At 36.8% G+C, this 22669-nt stretch overlaps 1 protein-coding gene and 1 long non-coding RNA gene across 4 annotated transcripts in view; both read right to left on the bottom strand.

Moving 5' to 3' along the window:
* LOC135086772 (uncharacterized) overlaps positions 1-22669 on the bottom strand; it is a 371747-nt gene that overhangs the window by 116856 nt on the left and 232222 nt on the right. The gene's annotated exons all lie outside the window — the stretch shown is intronic.
* Positions 1-22669, bottom strand: part of LOC135086761 (insulin-like growth factor 2 mRNA-binding protein 1) — a 110196-nt gene that overhangs the window by 65648 nt on the left and 21879 nt on the right. The window contains exon 1 of one of the 3 annotated variants that reach the window (XM_063981545.1): positions 17025-17231. The exons of the other annotated variants lie outside the window; for them this stretch is intronic. Within the exon in view, the coding sequence (XP_063837615.1) occupies positions 17025-17134 (110 nt within the window). The 5' untranslated portion in view covers positions 17135-17231. Of the gene's footprint in view, positions 1-17024; positions 17232-22669 lie in introns of those variants that run through there. 3 annotated transcript variants of the gene reach the window in all.

The raw sequence follows: 22669 nt of genomic DNA on the forward strand, positions 1-22669 counted from the left end.
ATCGCTACATTGATGCTCCACTGTCCACAGGGTTGAAAATAATAAATTTACCTGTATCTGTAGGTACCGCCTATATTTATAGGTTTTATCTAATTTGATCATAGTAGTGTAAATATAAATAAAATTGGGCTAAACTAGTTTTGAGAGCACTTAGATATTTTGTAGTGACTCGACTACAACGTGTCCATCATGACATTCTCCAGAATGTGTTTTTCCCCTTGAATACATTTTGAGCAATTTTGCGAAAATTAATTTTACAAAACCGTAGGAACTTTTCATTGTGTTTTTAACGTCACTCTTAGTTACATATTGATACAAACATGTACCGAACATTAACAAAATTAATCTTGGAACTTAAATGTCGTGGAAAGATCACAGGTGAATTGTAAGTAGGTACGTTTAGTCTGGTTAACAGTTGTTGCGCCTACCTACCTAGTTACCGGCTGTCCTTCAGAGAGTATCATAGATCAATAACAAGGACACGTCAAGGTAAGCAGGGAGACAACAACAAAACAACACCTCTACCTGAAGGTTGTCTGGAAGCTTTCATCGTTTTGGCGAGCAGCGCGGCAGCGTGCCCAAATTGTGCCGCTCCATAATGTAAAAAATGAACTTGTTCACTTTATGGTGTACAGGAAGAATATAATTTTCTACGGCAATTTTGGAGACAGGATGGGTACCTAAACTACTATAATAGGCTAGAAAATGTTTTACCCCACACTATGCTCATCATGAAAATACCTTTGAGTGGCATAAAGAAATATGCATACAAATATTGTTTACTTTACGAGACTACCATACTACTAATTGCTAGAAGTACCAAGTAATACCATACCATTAGCCGATAGAGCATAGCCATACCATGTCCTAACAAGACACAATTAGGATAAGGTAGTTAAACAGGTATTTAAAAATCACTTAATTCATCTTAATCTTTTTGGATAGTACCTAATTGAAACTTCGGGTGAAAGTTAAGCAGTTTTTCTTTAAAATTCAACTTCAAGGATAAGTCTAACTTCATTTCGGCTGGAACAAAGGTCGATCCCAAAACCAGGTAGGCATTCCACAGTCGAACAATGGGATGGGAGCCAAATTGATTTTGTCTGGGTTAAGAAGTAAACTTCGTAACTCTCTCTGCGTTTAGATTTTTGTAAAATTTTGAATTTTTACAAATAACGTGATGATACAATACAGCGAATTGCTGCTGAATAGACGTAGGTAGGTACCTACTTTAGATATTACAAGTTATAATAGTACCAATACAATTAATAATCCAGGACAAAGGAGATCTAAGCAGACTTGATCTAAATCTCAGTTATAAACCTTGTTATTAGAAATGTAGCATATTTTATACATAAACAAAGAACGTGGTGTAAGTGGTAGGTACCTAAGTAAAGAAAAAAAATTGCCGGCAATGGCGGGTCGGTCAATTGAATCGAATGTTTTTGGCGGTTCTGTTCTAACGCTCTTCTAACGTCAGCGGCAGCTGTGCACCCGCCGGTTCGGGCAGACAACCCCTCATTTTCAAAATACACATTACAACAATCTCTCGACATTCCCATTGTGTGGAACACCAGCTGCGTAAGCCCCAAGCAACGGGATCTGGGATCGACCTTCAAAGCTTTAAAACTTATGTAGAGCAGGAGATTAATATGAATTATAATAAGACAAGATTTTTGTATAAAATTAATAATACTGAAATGAATTAAAGTGACAAGATTCAGATTTAGTAGAAACGTTGGCACCGCTTCGTAATCGACCTAAGTTTCGTTCGTATTCACTTGAATGTTATCGCACAGGGGGAATGCGCATGAAAAGCGCACTGAAGGGGGCGTGTTAATATAATAATATCATAATTTGACAAGGTGTCAAAAATGCTCGCGGAAAATCAGTTGATGGACGCCCTGCTTTGGGCTTCGAGATTCCTTGCAATTAAGTGGAACAACAACTTACAAGGTTTTGCTTTATTTAGTTTTGGTGAGAATTTTTTTTATAGTAATGATATCTATTAAAGGTAGCTACTGCTTAGGCCCTGTTTTTTGGTCATCTTCATCTATGGCAAGCGGTTAAATATCAGCAATATACGTTTTTCGGATGATGATTAGGGTTTCTTTAATACGCGGGATTATCCCGCATGCGTGACACTCGCGCCCGCAAGTAGGTATTTATGTAATGCGTGGAATACGCATGCGGAATACACCACACGCGCTCGCGTCCGTGATGAAATCCGCATGATATTAAAAACACCCTAATTACAATTTTTAACAGTTTTTTTATCCACAAACTTACTTCAGTACTTCCAGGTTATTCATAAAAATCAACATGACGCACGAGTCTGTTTAGTCAAAGCATTTTGCAAAGAATGAATTTTAAATAAGGATAATTTAAGGTATTAATTTAGTAAGGTTGTGATCGTTTAATGTAAACAAGCAAACAATGAGTATCCGAGAAAGGTTAGCGTCCGATATTAATTTGGTAATATTATTCTATTCATATACGTCTCCCCTGTAAGTCTGCATTGAGGGCCAATCGCGTATCAGGGTTAACGTCTTCTAAGCAGCTTTTGGTTCTTCCTGTCCCAAAATAGCGGTCGTTTAACACAACACACCAAGATAAAGCAAACCAGGTATAATACCTCGCTTAAAAGAAGGGTTCCAAGCAGTCTGCAGTCTTGCTCTTTTAAGTGAAATTCTATTTGAAGTTACCCATAAGTAGGTAGGCAAAATATCAAACTCATTATTTCAAAGTCATCAATATTTGCCTCTGTGAGAGTGTGATATGATAGGTATTATTGGTACTGCATTCTATTGCTTTAGCAGTGTCACGTACATTTAGTATGAATTTCAAATTTGGTGGTAGGTACTTGGAATTTATGAAAACTATAACTAACAGTAAGATAATATGAATACAGGGTGATTTAATAGGTATTATGAAATGGGATGGAACGATGATGAGAAAAATCTATAAGTGTTGCAAATGTAAGTTAGCTAAGCTACCTACCCCTAGTAGAAGCAGCTCTAAGACGAGCCAATAGCGAACCGGCCACACCCCTTGCCCGTACAATGCACGTTGCACCCCCACCCCGCAGCCGCGCCTCTTGTGCAGCCGCGCTCTAACAACATCACTCAATAACACACATTTCCGGGAAAACGACATTATGAAATGGCAGACTTATTATGAGAGAAATATTTAAAATATGCACCTGAATTCTAAAGCTTCATCTGTGCAAAAAATACACGTTTTGTTTTGTTTACAGACAATATAAGTAATTATTTATAATAATTAATGTTTTTTAGAACTCTTATTTAAGTACCACGTAAAACTTATTCAAGTGGCAGTGATAAGAAAAATAGGCTGTTCCATCTTTGACCAAACTAAAACATAACAAAAATTTTATAATATCCTTTTGTAATTAACTCATTATTAATTAATTAACATTTTATTGATTTGGAAGTTTTTGAACGTTAACAAGTAAAGTAAGCGGTTAGAATGCTATAAAGGACTCTTATATTTAAAATATCAAATTATGTATAATAATCTTCGTATACAGGATGTCCCAGAATGAGCAAATCAAACTGCTATGGGAGGTAGATCGGTAGCTTGACCTATAAAATATACTTTACAAATAATAACGTACATGCATAATACAGAAAAAAAAATTAAGTAGTGTTTTCAAAAGTTTGTTTAAAGTGGGTAGCTGCTGCCACAATAACCCAAACTTCACAATGTTCCACCGTTTTTACCTGTGTTGGTTGGAAGCATACGCTGACAAAACTTTCAGCTTTTATGAAATAAGAAAACCAAAATACGCAATTATATTTACAAATTTTGATTATGATTGCGTTTCAAGAATGGTGTACGATTTTCACTTATGGTTGGCAGTGTTGGCACGTCGCCAACTGCAGACCTGACTGCTGCCGCTGTCACCTGTCGGCAGCAGGCGTCGACGCACCGCATCGGCAGAGTTATCGACAACACACCATGGTTGAAGGAAAAACATACATATTAAACACAGGCTCATTATTTAGTCAGCTTTATTTTTGCACAGGCAGGAGCCATAATATGCAATTTCTGACGAAGAAGGAACGGTAAAGCTATAACTTCGCGCGCCAACAAGATCATTTGAAAGGTAGGTGTCTTATTTTTTTTTATTTGTCGATTATTTGATGCCACTTCAAAAATTTGCCGTCCCGTATGGTGAAACATATCCGATGCTTTAAAATATAATACGGATAAAAGTTTCACTGAACTGATTACCATGACACTCCCTGCTGGCTGGAAGTATGCTGTCCAGCGTTGCCAGTTTTTTTTTTCGCCAAATCGGGACTTTGGTACTTTTTGAGTGAAAATAGCGGGATTCTTCCGTCAGAAGCGGGACATAGTAAAAAAACGTATTATAATGAAAGTTTTTCAAATATTTATCTTTTTATTTGACTTAAAATTACGTTTACGTGACAATAGATAGCAAAAGTAGCCATAAAAAATGTATTTTAACAAAAAAATAATATTTTAAATCAGATTTACTCTATCGATAAATTCGTCTTTAGAATAAAAAACGAAAAAAATTAAAAAAGTTTTCTTCTTTAGAATAAATATGGCGTTTCAAACAATAGTCAGTGCCCCGATTACGGTAATTTTTAACGTCTCTGCGATTCTGCGATACGATTGGTCAAAACAACTGACGTCAACTGTTTTGACCAATCCGTATCGCAGGACTCTGGTGAAGTGAGTGTCTCTCCGAAAAGCGGGACCAAGCCTGTCCCGCGCGGGACATTAAAATTTGATTTAAAAATCGGGACGTCCCGCCAAAATCGGGACGTCTGGCAACGCTGATGCTGTCCAAAAATGTAAAAGGCTTGCAAAACGAAGTAACATTCGTGACAAATTCAATTAGTGACTTCACTTAATTAGCTAAGTAATTACGAGTACGTACGAAAAAGACGCAGCATAGCGATGACGAAAATGAATTTCTCACAAATATTATTTTGTCTAGGGGTAACGCTATCATTGGCGAAGAATCAGCTGCCGCTCTTCGCATACAGAGTACAGGCTACAGCGCACTACAATGAAGTTTTCCGATTGTTTATTTCTAAAACATGTATACTTTTTGTGAGTATGGCTGTTCAAGCAATAATTTCACCAAATACATTTGATAACCAAGCAAAGGAAAATATTAAATAGGATATTATTAGCTTAAATACTATGCAAATTGATGGATATTACTTAATATACGCGTGACAAGTGTCGCAAGCGCAGCTCGGAATGGTACATCATGCATTACACCCAAGGAGTCAACGAACGCGCAAAGGAAATGGATGTCTAGACCTGCCAGCGAGTGTATTTCAATTAATCCGAAGATTGACCCGTATGCGCGATACTACGTTCTCCGCGGAAGCACCTATTAGGAAGGACTGTTAGAGAAACTGTTGAATCCGCTTGGAATAAAATATCCTTAGATAAATGCATGCGGATGAGTAAGAGGACCTTAGAAATGAGCGAGTCCGTCAAACAAAGGGACCTAAGACGATTGCATTAGGAATAAATAAAATAGTTCTTTTGCATAGTAGAGACCTCCTACAAGGGCTACATGGCGACTCGCGAAATGAGCTAAAGTGTAGGTATATTATAATAAAAATACACACATAAAGCTCGATTTTATATTAATATGTATATTATTTACTCACATACCATCTATCATCATCAATGCTGACTTGCTGAGTCACTGTATATTTACTTAATTATTTAGTTCATTACAATTTTAATCATTACAATCCAGATGAAATTACTGCCTGTTGCGAGGCTATGGCTAAAGTATGGTGACTGGACGCACGGATGTAACAGCATGATAAACTATGTTATTTTAAAAATAACTAATATTACCACGTCCACGTTCAATAATATAAAAAAAAGAAAGTAGAATATGTATATCCTGCTAATGTTATAAATGCTAGTTTGGATGTCTGGCTGGATGTCATGATGACTGGATGTCTGGATGTTTATTACTATTTCACGCAAAAACTACTGAACGGATTTTGTTGAAACTTTACAGTATTATTGTTTATAACCCCGATTAACATATGGGCTATAATTTATGACAACATTGACAAATAAATTTCAATAAATAAATAAATAAGACGTGTCTAAAAAGCGCCATCAATCGTCATTGGTTAAAATCTACAGCGCTGGACAAACTACTGTTTTTGACGGAATACGGGGGAAGCCATGAAACGCCATCTATCAACATGATATCTAACAACAGATTTTACCAGATTTTACGAACTAACGGGGTAAAACAAACGAGGTCCACGCGTACGAAGTCGCGGGCGGGCGCTAGTTCTAAATAACTAGAACAAGTTGAAATAAACAAAGCACAATTTAGGCGATCTTATTGAAAATGATCTCGGCCAAATACGAAAAAAAATCATCAAACCTTATAATGAAGATGTAGTTTGAAACTATATTTGTATTAAGTAATCTGGAACTACTGAATTGATTTAGGATTTTTTTTCACCAATGATAATTAAGCCTCAATAATCTTGTGCCTGATTTCCGAGAAATTCACACGAGCGAAGTCTTGGTCAAAAAAAAGCTAGTGATAAATGTTTAATAGATAAGTTTACACACTATACACAGTGCATTTTTTATAAATTTTTGTTAGGCCGATGACTGACAGTTTTAAAATGCTGGTTGATTACCACTTTTAAAAATAATCTGTATTATATATACCTGTGCCTGTTCAATAGAATTGATGTTTATTTGATTTGTTGATGATGAGCAGTGCAATGTTGTCGTCACCGGACACGCAGGACCGCACACGAACCGTGTTGTGGCTAGCCCGCAGCCCAATGCCCACGTGCATTCACATAGTTCAAGTAATACCCGACTTTCGCACAATTGTTTTGTCTATGTTTTAACGCCAATCATTTATGCATTTTCGAAATCGTGACCACTATACATAATATTATTTTAAAAATATGACTATTAGTACAAAACGGACATTTACAATGTGCTCTTTTTTATTTCCCGAAACTCTATAGGGTGGGTATTAAAAAGACCAGAATCGAATGGCACATTTTCAACAAACTATGTAAAAATAACACATTATTTTTACTTATTTAATGAATGATTCGCATATCAATGAAAATTATGTACAAAAATTGGCCAAGTGCATGTCGCGCTACGCGCAGTGTAGGGTTCCGTAGTGTCCGTCGTTAACACAATATATTTCAGAAGCAAGCAATTACTTCATCTAAACTCACTTAATATTTTATTCTAAGGAATTTTTATTAGTTAAGAAATTTTATAAAAGACCTATCCAACGACCCCACACGATGGGGTAGAAGATTAAAAAAAAAACATCCCCACTTTACATGTAGGGAGCTAGCTTAAATTTTTTTTTTTAAATTTTGATTTGCCGTTGACATTTTTGGAAAAACTATTAAGATTGAGGATATCTTCGAAAATATGCGTTTAAGAACACTGCGTTCTTAAGACATTTCAACTAGATTTTATTATAGAAAATACCCCTTTTCAACCGACTTCAAAAAAAGGAGGAGTTTCAATTCGACCCGTATGTTTTTTTTTTTTTTTTTTTTTCTATGTTTGTTACGCGATAACTCCGCCAATTATGAACCGATTTGAACAAATCTTCTTTCGGCGTATAGGTAATACCTCAAGGGTGGTCCCATTTAAATTTAATAATAAAAAAAACAACCCCCAAGGGTGGAAAATTGGGGATGAACTTTTTTATACGCAATATCTCCGCCGATTATAAACCAATTTGAACGATTATTTTTTTGTTGAATAGGTATTATCAAAAGGGTGGTTTCATGCGAATTTGAAGAAAATATTCCACCCCCAAGGGTGGAAAATTGGGGATGAACTTTTTTTTATACGCAATATCTCCGCCGATTATGAACCAATTTTTTTTGGTCTCAGTGTACTGCCTACCTTCAGTGGTAACATCAAGGTAATAATTAGTTAACTAAAAAGCAAGAAATAAGTAAAATTTTATAAAAAAAAATAAAACCGACTCCAAAAAACCTACACTAAAACGTAGAAAAATAATTACTAATTACCTACTTATTTATTAGGACGAATTATTAATATTTATGTAGGTATACCATGATTGATACTTTTGGAGTCGGTGCAGGCAAACTTTACATGTTTCATAATCTTGGCACCGACTCCAGAAGTATCAATCATGGTATACCTACATAAATATTAATAATTCGTCCTAGTAAATAAGTAGGTAATTAGTAATTATTTTTCTACGTTTTAGTGTAGGTTTTTTGGAGTCGGTTTTATTTTTTTTTATAAAATTTTATCAGGAAATCAAAAGGAGCACGTTGTCTATATTGCAACAAGGAAATTGCCAAAAATATTATGGGAGGCGTCATCATTTGGAGTTATTCAAAACCATGTAAGCAAACATGTCGAGCCCAGCTGAAGAGAAGCAAGGAGTTTGGCCAAGAACTGCAAGCGTGGAGAGGAGGAAGTAGGGAGTTGCCCTGCAGTGGGACGAAACGGTCTTGATATAATAATGATTTCAAATGCTCATTGGATTGAAGTTAATTTATTGCCGATGTAGGAAATTTGTACCAATAGCGCCTAGGGCTCGTGTGTGTATGCCGTGTGCATACTTACAAAAGAAAATTGCTATTGTGCTATGGCAATAATTCACCCAAAGGGCGCGACAAGTTTACGAGATGCACCGCGGAGAAAGTGCACTTTCTGAAAGTCTGGGGGAGTGCAAGGGGTGAGACGTATCAACGGCGCGTGGCAGTCGCGTGGAAGCGAATGCGAGCGGCGCGGGCGCACCTGCCATGATAATACCGCAAAACTGTTGATACCTGCTGCCACCTCACTATTTTAATACGATCAACAATCTAGGGAGACTACTTTTAATCTAGCCGTTTATTATTAAATTTACATGGTTACCTACAATACTACAATGATAAACCATTTTAACATACGAGGGCAAGGGCGAGTCAAAAAGTTCGCGGAATGGAGGGTAATAAGTAAAAAATTTCACTCAAAATTATTTTTGCTTCTTATTTTATTCTTTGTTTGGCATAATACAATTATCAAATTTTTCATTTAATTATTTGATACCTACCTTCGAAAAAAAATTTTTCGTAAACATCGTCAAAATAGACCGAAATTGCGCACTTCACTTCATTGTCACTGGCAAATTCATCCAAGCTTTTTCTTAATTTAAAAAAATAGTGATAATAGCTGAGGGTTTAATCTGGGCTATAGAGAAGATTTTCCAGGATTCCGAAGCCCACCCTTTGAACAACAGCCACCACAACTTGCACCTTGCGCACGGGCGCATCGTCGTGTAAAAACAGCACACTTTTGCTTTATTTTCCCCACTCGTTTACCCTCACAGCATCTCAAAACATTTCTAAAAGTGAAGCGTAGTTATTTCCTGTTTTTTTTATTTGTTGTCAATCAGCAGGATTACCAATCAGTATCCCAGAAGACAGCGGTTATGAATTTTTCAGCCGAGGAGGACACCTGGTACTTGATCCACCATTTTGTGCCACTGTTTGGAATCTTTTTTGAGTTTAATAAACTCATAATTAATTATGAACCACAGTTTCATTATCAGTCTCAACCCGGTCCAATATTTTGCCCGTATTGTCTCTACAGAGAGTAAAAAACTGACGGCAACACTCAAGACTCGGCCTTGATTAAAAAGGTTTTGCCACTAGTAAGGCAAGTCCCCATAAACAAAAAAATCTATTTTAAAATAGTTTGAAGAAGTTTTCCTAGCTTAATTAGGAACCTAATGACTGCGCGAAACTCAATTTTCTACGTGGTGTGATTTTTTTATTGAATTTTATTTCAGTGAATAATGATCCGATTATAATGAAACTTCGTATTTATGCTTTTGATGAATGTGACTACTAATGCAGGTAAAAAAAGTTACCTTCTCCCCCTCCATACCCCCCGTTCCGCGAACTTTTTGACCTACCCTCGTACCTACCTACATCCTACATCTAAGCACTTTACTAATTTAATGTAAAGTCTCCTCAAACCTTCTACCTCATGATTAAAAATGCGCGTTTCCGCTAGAAGTCTCCAATAATTTAATATTGCCAGGGACCTAGCTAGCATAACTTATTATGACATAACCTACTCGGCGTACGTAGGATAGTAATATTCAGGTTACTTTTTACATGTATCAGAATAATATGAAAATATAATAATAGCGTGTAGCATACACACGCTTAGATGTTGAGAACCTTTTAGTTAACTACCCAGTAAATGGAAGCAACGACCTCGCCCGGGAGCAACAGTTGCCTGGAGACGGGGTGGATGGGGGTGGCTCACCCCGCCCCCCTCTAGCCCGGGCCGCCCGGGCCCTCTATCACTGCCTCGAGCTTTGAGCGAACGCCATACTGATTCTCAGACATCTTAGAAACACACACATACACACACAATACAGGTACATTCTTCGTAAAGATTTATCAGATATTTGATCCGTCAAAGGCATTGGAATACATACTTAGAAATGAAATCTTATTCAAATTATGTTATTTTGCGCTAAATGCTATTTAAGTAGCCACTCCCATTACAAACTTAGCAGGTGGCATGCAACTGGTAAGTACCTATACTATTGATCAGATTTTTTAGACACAGGCACGTGTAAGTATTTAAACAATACTTATTATAATCTCGTTTAATTATGTTTTTTTCCTATTACAAGGTTGCATTTAATGCAGTGCAGACAGTCTTAAAAGAGAATACAGTCTTGAAAACTGAAAAGTTTTTGAATCTGATTAATTTTATTAAAAATGTAGACGGTGTCTGGAATTTTAAAATGAAATCAGTTAGCTTCATAATCTAAAATACCTAAATATGTAGAGCTAGATAAATAGCAGACAAAGAAAGATCAGATTAGGGACGGAAGAATGAGTACCTAGATGCTGGATCATTGGATGCAATCATCTCCTTGCACTGCCTGCACACTGTTAGCTAAAGTGGAACAAATCAGGTCAGCTTATTGTTCGATTCAACTTCGCATCAAGAGGGCTGTTAAAACGACAAGTGGAACATTTGTGCAGCTATCTATGATGTGAACTAGCAGAAGAAGCGTAGCTAGATAGACATTCTTCAAAAACTACTGCCCTACGTTAGGACAAGTCAAGATTTTGACGGGAATATTTAGTGGATGTAGCGCTATCACAAATTATGATAAGTATCATTTTTTTAGTTATTATTTCTACTGTCCCTCGACTACATTTCAGGTAAAGTTTTCAAGAACTTTGTATTTCTTGTGTAATTCTTTTATAATATACTGTACCATACCTAAGCCATTATCAAGACAAGACCGCAATCAACGAGGGACTGACAATATTTCTCGGTCTGACTCTGAACCGAATGCACAAGGGAATTTTCCACTTCTCCATTGGAAAAATCAACATCAGGTGCTGTTGGAATGCCGGTCTTATTTTTAGCGACGAAATTAATTTTATAGATTTGGGTTAAGGAAAATGATGGAAATTTAGATTGACATTAGAATTTGCGCCAAAATCCAGAATGAATTACTTTGCGAGCATTTTGAATGGGAATGTTGATATTTACTAGAATTTCAATAAAAATAAAAAGCTACAAATACAAGCATACAGAACATGAATCACGATCTTATTTCGGACAAGGTGTACCTGAAGTAGGTATATTTTTTACCACGAGGAGTAATTACTTTTGTATTGCATAAATAACTAATATTCTTAAAAAATACATAGAACAAACGAACCGGTAATGTTATTTTCGGATCTCTCTGTCTCAATCCCTCAAGCTGGTATCTCGCTTTGCACAAAAGGGAAGGGACATAAACGTTCGAAACTTTGATAACTTAAGTAGCCCCGCGCTGTCAGGTACAGGATTCGGGAGAATTCACTTGCACGCACATTCATTGTTCGCGCAACGAAACATACTGAGCACAACTTTTCCCACCCTATTCGCTTCCGAAATCTATGTTAGGTTAACTACCAGAAAAGCCCTTAACTGAGCCACACTAGAGAATGGAACAGAGCTTTGGGCTTGTTACTTAATGTATAGGTAGAGCCTCTACTCTCTCCCGGTAGTCCCGGTGAAGTTACGGAAACCGCCCACGGAAATTATTACTCTACGTTACGTCTCAATAATATGCCGACTGAATGTATTGTGGTAACACGACGTTTAAGTAAGTAGGTAACATGTTAAATAAATGGTTCCTGAATTTGCCCTCTTCGAGTTTCCTTAAATTAAGAGAAATCGGTATTGCTTAACACAAACCGTGTACCCGCGAGATAATTATGTAGGTACTTCGATAGCAAAATTAAGTGATTGACAATTAGCGCATAATGTCATACTAAAATACGGGACCTACCTAAAAAGAAAAGATCTACCTTTTTCATTTCATTGAATCAATTAGCCGTCGCACTGCTGCACGCGCAAATCAGGCGGCGACCGGCAAAATGCCCGCCCTTTACAGCGTTAACATCACCAAGTCAAGCGTGTTAGACACATTTTTGCGTGTATTGTATTGTCCGACAAGGAGTTTAAGCGAATAAGACAATTATTTTTATTATAACATTATTTTGTGTGACGTAATTATGCCGCATTTTCAGTATTCACTCAAGCAGCACAAGCTCATATCTCCCGTAATACAGTTCCATTCAGAATTATTTTCTTTCACGGTCGGGTAGTGGTTTTATAAAAACGTAGGGGTATTAATACCTATGTTGGTACCTACCCACTCTATAAATAAGGAACAAAACTCTACGCCCGCGCTACGGACCAGCAGCCTCTCGATAAAGACCACGTGCATGGCGCAAGGGAAGGGTGGGTGGGTATATCCGGCCGCTTAGCCGGCATTTATTTGGCAAAAATAAACTATCCGTCCTAGTAGGGATGTAGGTGCCCATATTCATCATAGTTAGTGTGATGTAGGTCGGCGACTATAACTAAAACGAGCACATAGTTTTAAATCATAATTTAAAATGTTTATCTTTGAGTATTTCTCAAAAAAAATGTACATTTTGAAAAAAAAAAGTGTGCTTTGAAACAGTTCAAAAGTTTTATATTTATAAATCATCACACAAAAAAAAACACACACACAAATTTGAAGGATGAATATTAATCTTTAAGATAACGAAGAATTATAGCTATAATCCTACTTATTACCAAATATTTAGATATTTTAAAAATAGTCCTTTTTTACCTTTCATACAAAAACCTGTTTGCCACCCTAGCTTTTTCATGTATTTTTGTTTCATAAAATGCGATACGTAACTAAATTATTGTAAATTTCTTTGTATTATCGATCTACAGTAATCGCAGTTTCTGTATCAAATTGATTTTCTATGGGGTGTCATAATGAATTGGCAATTTAAAGCAAAAAAACAAAATGAGTCGCTCTCATTTACTATTTCGTTATTTACTCTTTAGTTACGATTTATTTCTACTTTCCCGTGGTTTCTGAACAATTCCGTATTTATTTTACACGGACAACAATAGCTCACTCTGAACGGCTGTTGGCCTGACGTCTCCGCCATAACATCTATCGTTAAAATCCGTCGAGTAGTTTTTGTTTCTATAAGGAACATACAGACGGACAGACAGACAGACAAAAATTTTACTGATTGCATTTTTGGCATCAGTATCGATCACTAATCACCCCCTGATAGTTATTTTGAAAATATATTTCATGTATAGAATTCTGTCCGTCTGTATGATCCTTATAGAAACAAAAACTACTGGACGGATTTTAACGAAACTTGGTACAATTATTCTTCATACACCTGGGCAGGTTATAGTATACTTAGGAATTCCCACGGGAACAGGAATTAGCGGGAAAATCCTTTTGTATGAAAAATCTAAACGCTTAACGGAAGTTAGACGCTTGAAATTTGGCATGTAGGTACCTTAGTAAACTCAAAGCTTAGTTACAACAAGGAATTCGCGAAATTCCCACAGGAATTAGCGGGAAAATCCTTTTGTATGAAAAATCTAAACCGCTTAAGTAGACCTGAAGTGATGCAGTGACCGCGCGCTCTCCGCCCTCTATCTCGAAAACGGTTCACCGTATAAAAAAAGTTTTTAAACAAAATTTGTAGAGAATTTAGTATTCTACAATATTGATAATTAATACAAATAGCAAAAAACCCACAGGAAATGAGATATTTCTAAAAAAAGCGCAAAAAACCGATTTTTATGACCGTTGACCTTGAAATTTAATAGTTGCTTACACCCTACCATATGTAGGTTTTGAGACAACTTTTAGGGTGTCAATATACACGTATTTACAGACTTACAGCTGGGTATCTCGAATTCCGAGGTGAACTTACTATAATGACTGGACTATACCTACTTACCTACCACACAAAACACGACTAATGTGTTGGGTGGGCATCACCACAAGTTTTTAGTAAGAAACTACTGTTGAATAGACTATTTCATACCATTTTCCAATAGCCACTTTCTTTAAAAGACTTAATTATTAATTAACTTAATTACTTACTTCATTCTATCTTAATTAATTTTAAATTACATACCTGTAAATTAAGATTTTGGGTTTGTAATTGTAATTGAAAAAAAAAAGGTTATTTGAGTTGACAAAATAGTGACGTCACTTGCATGCATTGCCATACAAAATCCATGGGAGTCTCGTTTTGACAGTTGCTGGTGTCAAACAGTCTAATTGTAGATAAAGAGAGAGTAAATAGGTAATATTTTAAGTTACCTCCTCTCCTCCCAATAACAATCCAGGTAAGTAATGACTTGTATTGATGGTCAGCTTATTTTCACTATTTTTTTATTTTTTTTTATGCATAACAAGGCAGGTATTTGACCACAATCGCACCTGATGTTAAGTGGGATGCAGTCTAGGATGGTACCTACATATTATTATCTGCCCTGTAAGTGTCTATTCACTCTCGCCTTGAAGAGGCCCGGATTATAGTTTTCGGGAAAGACAGTCAGACTATCCAGCCAGTTGACGATAAAAAAAAATGGAATTCGGAGTTGATGAGAGCTGTCAGATCACAGATGTTCTTCTGTTTTCAACATTTGATCATCAATGCAATTTAGGTCTAGGAATCAATGCTACGCATCTCCAGATGCATGTTTCTGGTAGCTTTTTCTGCTGGCCGGTTTTTTTTGGCCTACCTACCTACCCAAAGGACCACGCCACGACTATACAGGGTGGAAACGATAAGTGATGTCACTCGATTATTTCTAAACTATACAAGATATCGAAAAACTGGTTACTGATCCTGAAAGTGCTTCACAAGCTCTTTCAAATGGTACCTATAATAGGTTACAGAATAAACTGGAACTACCCGAAAATTCAATGTTTCCACTGACGTTTGTCAAAGTTAAAATAAGATGGTGCAACCCAGCCTTAAGACTCGCTTCAGTTTTTAGAACACCGGATTTAACTGACTTCAATAAGAGAGAGGTTCTCATTAAAAACGGACTTTCGACCGCGCGTATAACGCACTAATAATAATTAGTATTGCTCTATCTTAGTTCCTCCCTCAGAATCTAAGGGTTGGCCCTTTCAAAAAACTAGAGCAAGGATTATGGTTCAACTTGACTTTAAAACAGATGTACATATGTGTAATGTGCGTTCTTTCATACTGATTTTCTAGTCTTTAAACTATCGGGCACCAAAAGGTGTTCTGTAGTCTTCGGGGACTCATTACTTGTTTAGGTAGGTAGGTAAGTAGGACTTACCTTTCAAATTACTTTTTCAATTTACAGTAGGTACTTCTACATGGCAGTACCTACTTAGCTAAATAATAAGAAATTATTTATTCTGTTAATTAGGTAATATACCTACCTACTTCTAATATACCTTCATACCTATTACTTGAGAAAATATGATACCTACCTACTTACCTAGCCTACAAACTACAGATCCTGGGCAGAGTTCCTAAATACCTTTTTCTTCTGTTTCATTTCTTTTCTGAAGTAGGTAAAACCGATCTAGGTAGGTACCTACCTATAGTATAGAAAATGGTTTTTTAATAGCTGCTTAGAAAACATTCGCATTGACATTGTAATTTAAGTTTTAGAGTCATGCTCTACGAATCTTAAAAACAATTTAAGCTAATCGACCTAGGTTAACTAGAAGATTTAAAACTTATTTCAATGGTGGTCCCCCACGTTTGGTAATCTACGAGTAGGTCACGCTCGCTGGGAACAGCTACTTTCATTCTTCGCGAGTCCTTAATGGTGAAAACTTCGCTCACCAGGCAGTCTCACAGAAGAATGTAGGTTTCGATTTTATCCATTGTGAGTCAAGTTTCAACAAAATAAAATACATTGAGAAGTTTTCAAACAAAAAAATAAGTAAAAAATGTTCTATAAACTAAAACTTGTTTAATTAAATTATTATCTTGATAAACAAGTAATAATAATAATTATGCCAGGCATTGGCAGGCCTGTATGTAGCGTCAATTTTAGGCTCGATTGAAAGAAACTGTTAGTCATTATGATTGATCAAGTAAGTTACTTATTACATTATTAGTTAACTCTTTCTTATTTAATTCATAAATTAATTTGCACTGATAAGCATAGCGTAAACTTGATAGTAGAGGTACTAAGTACTTTGTTGTATTTATGGCAAGAAGGCGACACATGAAATATACATTCGGGTTCCACAATACTGTCCCAGTTATGTAATACCTACATACCTGTAACTACCCAATACTCAGGTTAACTGTAGTGTATTTTGCTAAATTGGCATGCGTCGTATTGCATCACCGGTCTGTTAGAATTATTCTGTTATCAATCACGTCACAAAAATGTTAGGCGTGTAGGTATTACTCTGAGAGAGTGTGTGTGTATACAATTTTTAGTAATGGTAAATAAAACACATTTACTTTTAAATCTCTAGCTTAACCACAATAGCATAAACATTACTTAAAAAAATTAAGGAATTCACAAAATTTATGTGAACTCTACCACGCTATAATCGTGTACACACTCGTAATAGTAATGAATGCGAAAGCATTTTCTCTTACCTGTCGTCATAAGTCGGAGAGACGTCGCCGGATGCACCCTGGGACATGTCACCGTCCATATCGAGAAGGAAATTAAAAGGGCCGCTAGAAACACGGGCTTCGAACGACATACACGGTTCGGACAACGGGCACGCGGAAATGACCGGTGCGCGCGTTAGACGAGTACGGAACAAAGTGCGACTTAGGCGCGATGGGAGCGAGTGAGCCAAGTCGCGCGGTTCGCTTTGCCGGCCGGCTGCCGGAGGCCGGGGCGGGGGCGCGTGAGATCGCGGGGCCCCGCGCCCGCGTCGCCACAGCAACGCTGGGTGCCGGCAGCACGTGGTACCTTCGCTGACGCCACCCTGGCGGTAATCACATCGTATAAGGTACCTTACCTACCTAATCGGCTCCGTTAAGTCGCCCTTTATGACTAGAACAGATTATGAAGACGTTTCTAAATTATGTAGAAACAGTATTATAGACTCCGAGATTGACAGTCATGACTCGACTCCCTAGAACACCCAAGCAGTTACACGCTGACTCATCGCGATAAAGAGATGGTAGGAAGGTTCCTACCTACATTTTCTTTTCAAATTAAGTTCACACTTAAGTACTTTTTCGTGTTTTCCTGTACCCACCTACTGTACCTACCTATTTGTTAAAAATAATGCGGGTTTTTTAGTATTGCACCACAAAATAAAATGTAGGATAGTAGGAAGGTTCCTCAGATCATAGAAGGTCTTCTATGATCTGAGGTAGGTTCCATTTGAATAACCATTAATCTCAAGAATCAACTTGATACCTTAATGAAATCTAAATAATTTCCATTAACTGAAAAGAAACAAAGCACCAAAATCTTTTCCTACGCAAATAATACCACGAAAGCTTAGGAGCTTTCAGACTAGTGACTAGATTCAGTCTTTCCACCCAAGGACTATCTTATTTGGGCAAAGTGACCAATCCCAATCGACAACAGAAGACCAAACACGGATTTCACGAGGATCGAAGGTCGAAACTTCGAAAGCCATTCACGGACGGACCAAAAGCTGCAGGCTCTGAACCCTCTATCGCGACAAGAAAGGATAGCTTCTAGATTAGAATACGTTCGCCATCAACACTTTTATGATTACTGTTACAGTAACTCATAATCGGTCAAAACCACTTTTGACTGCTAAAATCAAGTGGTTCTGACCAAGGGCGTTAGTTAAAACCACTAAACTGCAAATATCAGCCTGATTTAAAATTTTACCAATCAGGCAAAATTCATAGTGTTATTAGATTAGTGAAAATTAATAGTGAGCTCATTAAAAATGTGTTATAAAACAATTTTAAAGTGTAGCGTTTATGTGATTTGTGAATATAAAATGATCACATCTACCACACACCTACTTACTTGAGATACCTAAAGTTGCTTTTAATTTTTTCTCACGTTTTTAAGAAATCTTGGTATTCGTCAGGTAAAAGAAAAATATAAGTACCTAAGTAGTAGTAAGGTAGTAGGTGTCATCATTTTGTATACAGAAATCTCAAACATTACGCTTTAAAATTGTTGATTAATTTCATTAATCATTTGTCATTACTTTGTATTTTTGTATGAATTTTGGACTAATCAGGCGAAACCACTTTTGACAGGAAAATTTAGTCAAGTAATATTGACCAAGGGCATCACGGGACTATTCCCAACTCTGCAACTCCTATGTAGCCAGATTCTACAGCTTGACCGCCATAAAAACCCAACCAATGAAGGTCAAGTTTGTCCCGGGGGAAAGTTAAACTGTCATTGGACCCGCAACGAAATTAATCAGAAGAACATAGGAGGAGTTCGAAATTAAGGTTCGACTTCCCTCCATTGCAAAGCGGATGACAGGTGACAAACAAAGGTTTAAAACCTTTAAGAAAAGATTATACACCACGGACAATAAATACACGCACAAGATATGATGGGCAGACTGCTCATGTCATGACAGACATCATCAGTGGAACTAATTTGAATTCGTGAAGTTTATGTTTAAAGTTGCCATGTCCCGTGAGGAACTGCGACGAGCAATGGTCGATTTCTAACCATCGCCTAGTTAGACGTTCGCGTACATTCGGGAAGAATTTATACAGGGTGTTACTTTGCATTCTTGCCATATTTACAGAGGTTACTATATTACTGATACTGAACACAAATCCGTAAAAAAATAATGCCCGATAAATTTTTTTTTAGTCGACGAATAATTTTAATCAAAATGGTGCTTGGAGTGTCTGCAAGACGTCTTAGACGAAATGCTTGATGACGTACCCTTAGTGTTACACTAAATGCTCTACTACAAGCAGGATGGTGCTCTCCCACAATAAGGACGTCAAGTGCGCGAATAATATGTTTGGTGAACAGCGGATTGGACGAGGGGTCCAGTAGCTTGGCCATCACGATCCTCGGACCTGACACCAATGGATTTTTAGAGTGACTTAAAATTTAGCTTGAAACGATTGGTATGCGCAGAAGAGATAAACAGTGTAAACGCGTTACATGAAAGGATTGTTTTAGTGAAACTGTGAGACAGAACGTTTATGTGTTGCGAAAACTAAAGCGAAAAACCTACGCTTCGCCGTGCTAGACTGTGCCTTCATCAGAACGGAGGACACTTTGAACACTTGCTTCGCAGTACGTAAACTTTGTAAGTAGGAACTTATAAATAAATAATTATTTGTGAATAAGGTGATTTCATTTCATACTTAATTTATTAATCTGTAAAAATAGGGAACAATGTTATAAATTAATTAAAACCCTAATAATTGTTACGTATTTTTTTTGACGGTCCTAAGCCCGTAAAGTAGAAAGGAAAATTTGAAATCAACTGAAGAGTATTTTAAAATAATTATTATGACTGAATAAAAAGGCTGGTACCCAGAGCTATAAAACATCAGATTAAAAGAACTAGGCCACGCCCACTAGGTTTATTCCACTTGCACCTGTAGAACGTGCGAGACAAAATTGGTTTATTCCAATTTGTACTGAAAACTTAAATTTACTAAAAACTTAGTGTACTTTCTTTATAGGAGTCTCTTGTTTATCTTAAATAATAGGTATTGTTCCCTACTTTTATCTCTATGAATATGGCAAGAATGCAAAGTAACACGGTGTATAAGTGACGTCCTTTGACTGACGTATCCCATCTTTTTTGCCATTCATTAAGTAATTCCTCTTCAACGACTTCTCGGGAATCAAATAACCGGCTTATTTTAGAACGATCGCGGCAATTTAAGAAATCGGAGGTTATATTTTCCCTTGATGCGAAGTACATGGTCGCACGCTTTTGTACCTCTAAGTCGACCGGCAGTACACCAGCCAGGACTGGCAGAGCTTCCGTGCTCACAGTTCTGTAAGCTTTGCAAAGAAAAATCAATGCAAGGCGTTGACTTTGGAGTAGTATCCGTCGAGCGGCGAATAGCTCTATCAGCCCAAACTGGTGCACCATAGCAAATAGAGCTTAAATAAGTAGCCAAATATATTATATTACTCGGAGGATTTTAAACGTTAGACCCCACGTCGAGGTTGAAATATGACTTAAGGCATAAAAGTTCTTTTTAGCTTTTTCACAGATCTGTTTAATGTGCTCGACAAAACTAAAGTTTCTCTCTAAAATTAGTCCGAGATAACAAACCGATTCCCGTTTTTTAACAGTTATTCCATAAAATTTAATGCGAAGCAAAACTTTAAAATTACCTTTTAATAGAAGCTGATAATTTTTGTGAGGGGTAAACTGCAAACGATTCCTGTCTCCCCATTGAGATATTAAAGTCAAGCATGTATCCGCTAGACTTTCAAGTTTTGATCTAGTGTCAGCCTCTAGTAAAAGGAGACCGTCATCTGCGTACCCGGTTAACGAACAGCCTTCGGGTAATGGTAATGCTAGAAAATCATCGAAACCCAAATTCCAAAGATAGGACCCTAGGACCGATCGTTGAGGACAGCCGCGCTTGAGCACCTTTGATTCAGCATGATGGCCCAGTTTTAATTTAGTTGTACCGTTACAAAAGTACGAGTGCAGTAGTGAATATACATTACTATAGCATCCACGAACTTTCAGTTTTAAGAGCAGGATCGGCCAAGGGCATCAGTCAAAAGTGGTTTTGACGAATTATGAGTTTTTACTGTAACGTTACTTACTATGGACACAAAAGTATGGACGTACTTATGAGGTCTACGGTCTACCACAGAATAATTTCTGAATTAACATTTTCAGCTTGGACGTGCAAGAAACTTAAGATGAACTTAAACGGAAAATGTTTGTTTTACACGTGACTAAGTAACTTGGGTTACGTAAAAAGGGGTCAAGTTCAGGAATTACAGTATTTTCAACCGGTAAAGATCTAAAAATGGGTCAAGGTGAAAAAAGTTTTAGAATGTAATGTTTTCATTGACTGAATTGTTTTACAGTCACGAGTTTTAAGAGTTTACTTAATTGACCTTGAAACAAAATTATGTAACTTCGGCTTGCTATTGTTTACTTTTAAAGCAACCGTCCGTCTTACTGCCTTCTCGTTAAATAATGTCACAATACGGCTAAAAATTGTGAGAAGGGTTATTTATTATTAGAGAACGGAACATATTTTGAGCGACTGATGGAGTAAAAAATAGCCACCTTTGAAATTGAGTTTATTGCTATGGGTAAGTAAGGACGGACGGAGGGATACAACGTGTTTCTGTGGCAGAGTGGTGTCAGAGTAGGGCTGCCATCCGTCCGGGTTTCCCCAGATTTGTCCTAGTTTAAAAACTTTTAAAAACCTGGGCCCCGATTGCGCTAATTTGTAATGTTTCCAATTCATTTTCGTTTCAACTCTAGTCTACACTCCAGTCACACTTCAATTTCATTCCAGCTGATTATGCAATTCGGTATCGCAATAAATAAAGATGAATCAACGGATTTATGCATTTTTCATTAAAAGTCCGAATATCTTACTTTTTTAAACTAAAATTACTAAAACACAGCAGATATTCGTGAAGCGTTTGACTTGCTTGTGAGAAAAAATAGCTTTCTGACAGCCAAGGCGCAGTTTCCCTCCGTTTACGTTACAGCATCGATTGAACTAACTGTCGAAATGTAAGTCGGCCAGTCGCGTTACAATGGAGAAGTTTCCAATTTTTTTTCTATTAATAAAACTTGAAAATATAAGTAAACCCATTAATATTTGTGAAAGAATCATGAAAATTATGTTTACAAATAAATAAATAATCAAACAGTGAATCACCCCTGGTCCAGTGCCGTTGACAGATCCAATTTTTTAAAATATAGTAGGTAAGTAGGTAGTTTTTAATTTTTCAGCCAGGGTCACTCAAGATTCTTTCTTAGTAAAATTGTGTAACCTTTGTTGACATATCCAAGACCTGGTCGGTCATATACAGGGTGTTTGGCGCATCGTGTGCCAAAATGATTTGGCGGATAGAATGGGTCATTTCCTATATTTTTAGCCCCCATAACACGTTCCATGCCAGGCGGCTACTTTTAAATTAATTTTTTTAGTAATTTCACCAAAATACCCAAATCGCATCATTTAATTTCGATTTAAAAAAAAACTACTAGGCGCAGCCCTAAAGTAAATATTTTGTTTTGACGTGCATTAATGTAGGGTTGCATCAAATCTAAATTTACTGGCAAATATCATCTAGTTTTTTTTAAATT

The sequence above is a fragment of the Ostrinia nubilalis genome, chromosome Z (assembly GCF_963855985.1).
Source record: "Ostrinia nubilalis chromosome Z, ilOstNubi1.1, whole genome shotgun sequence".
NCBI lineage: Eukaryota > Metazoa > Arthropoda > Insecta > Lepidoptera > Crambidae > Ostrinia > Ostrinia nubilalis.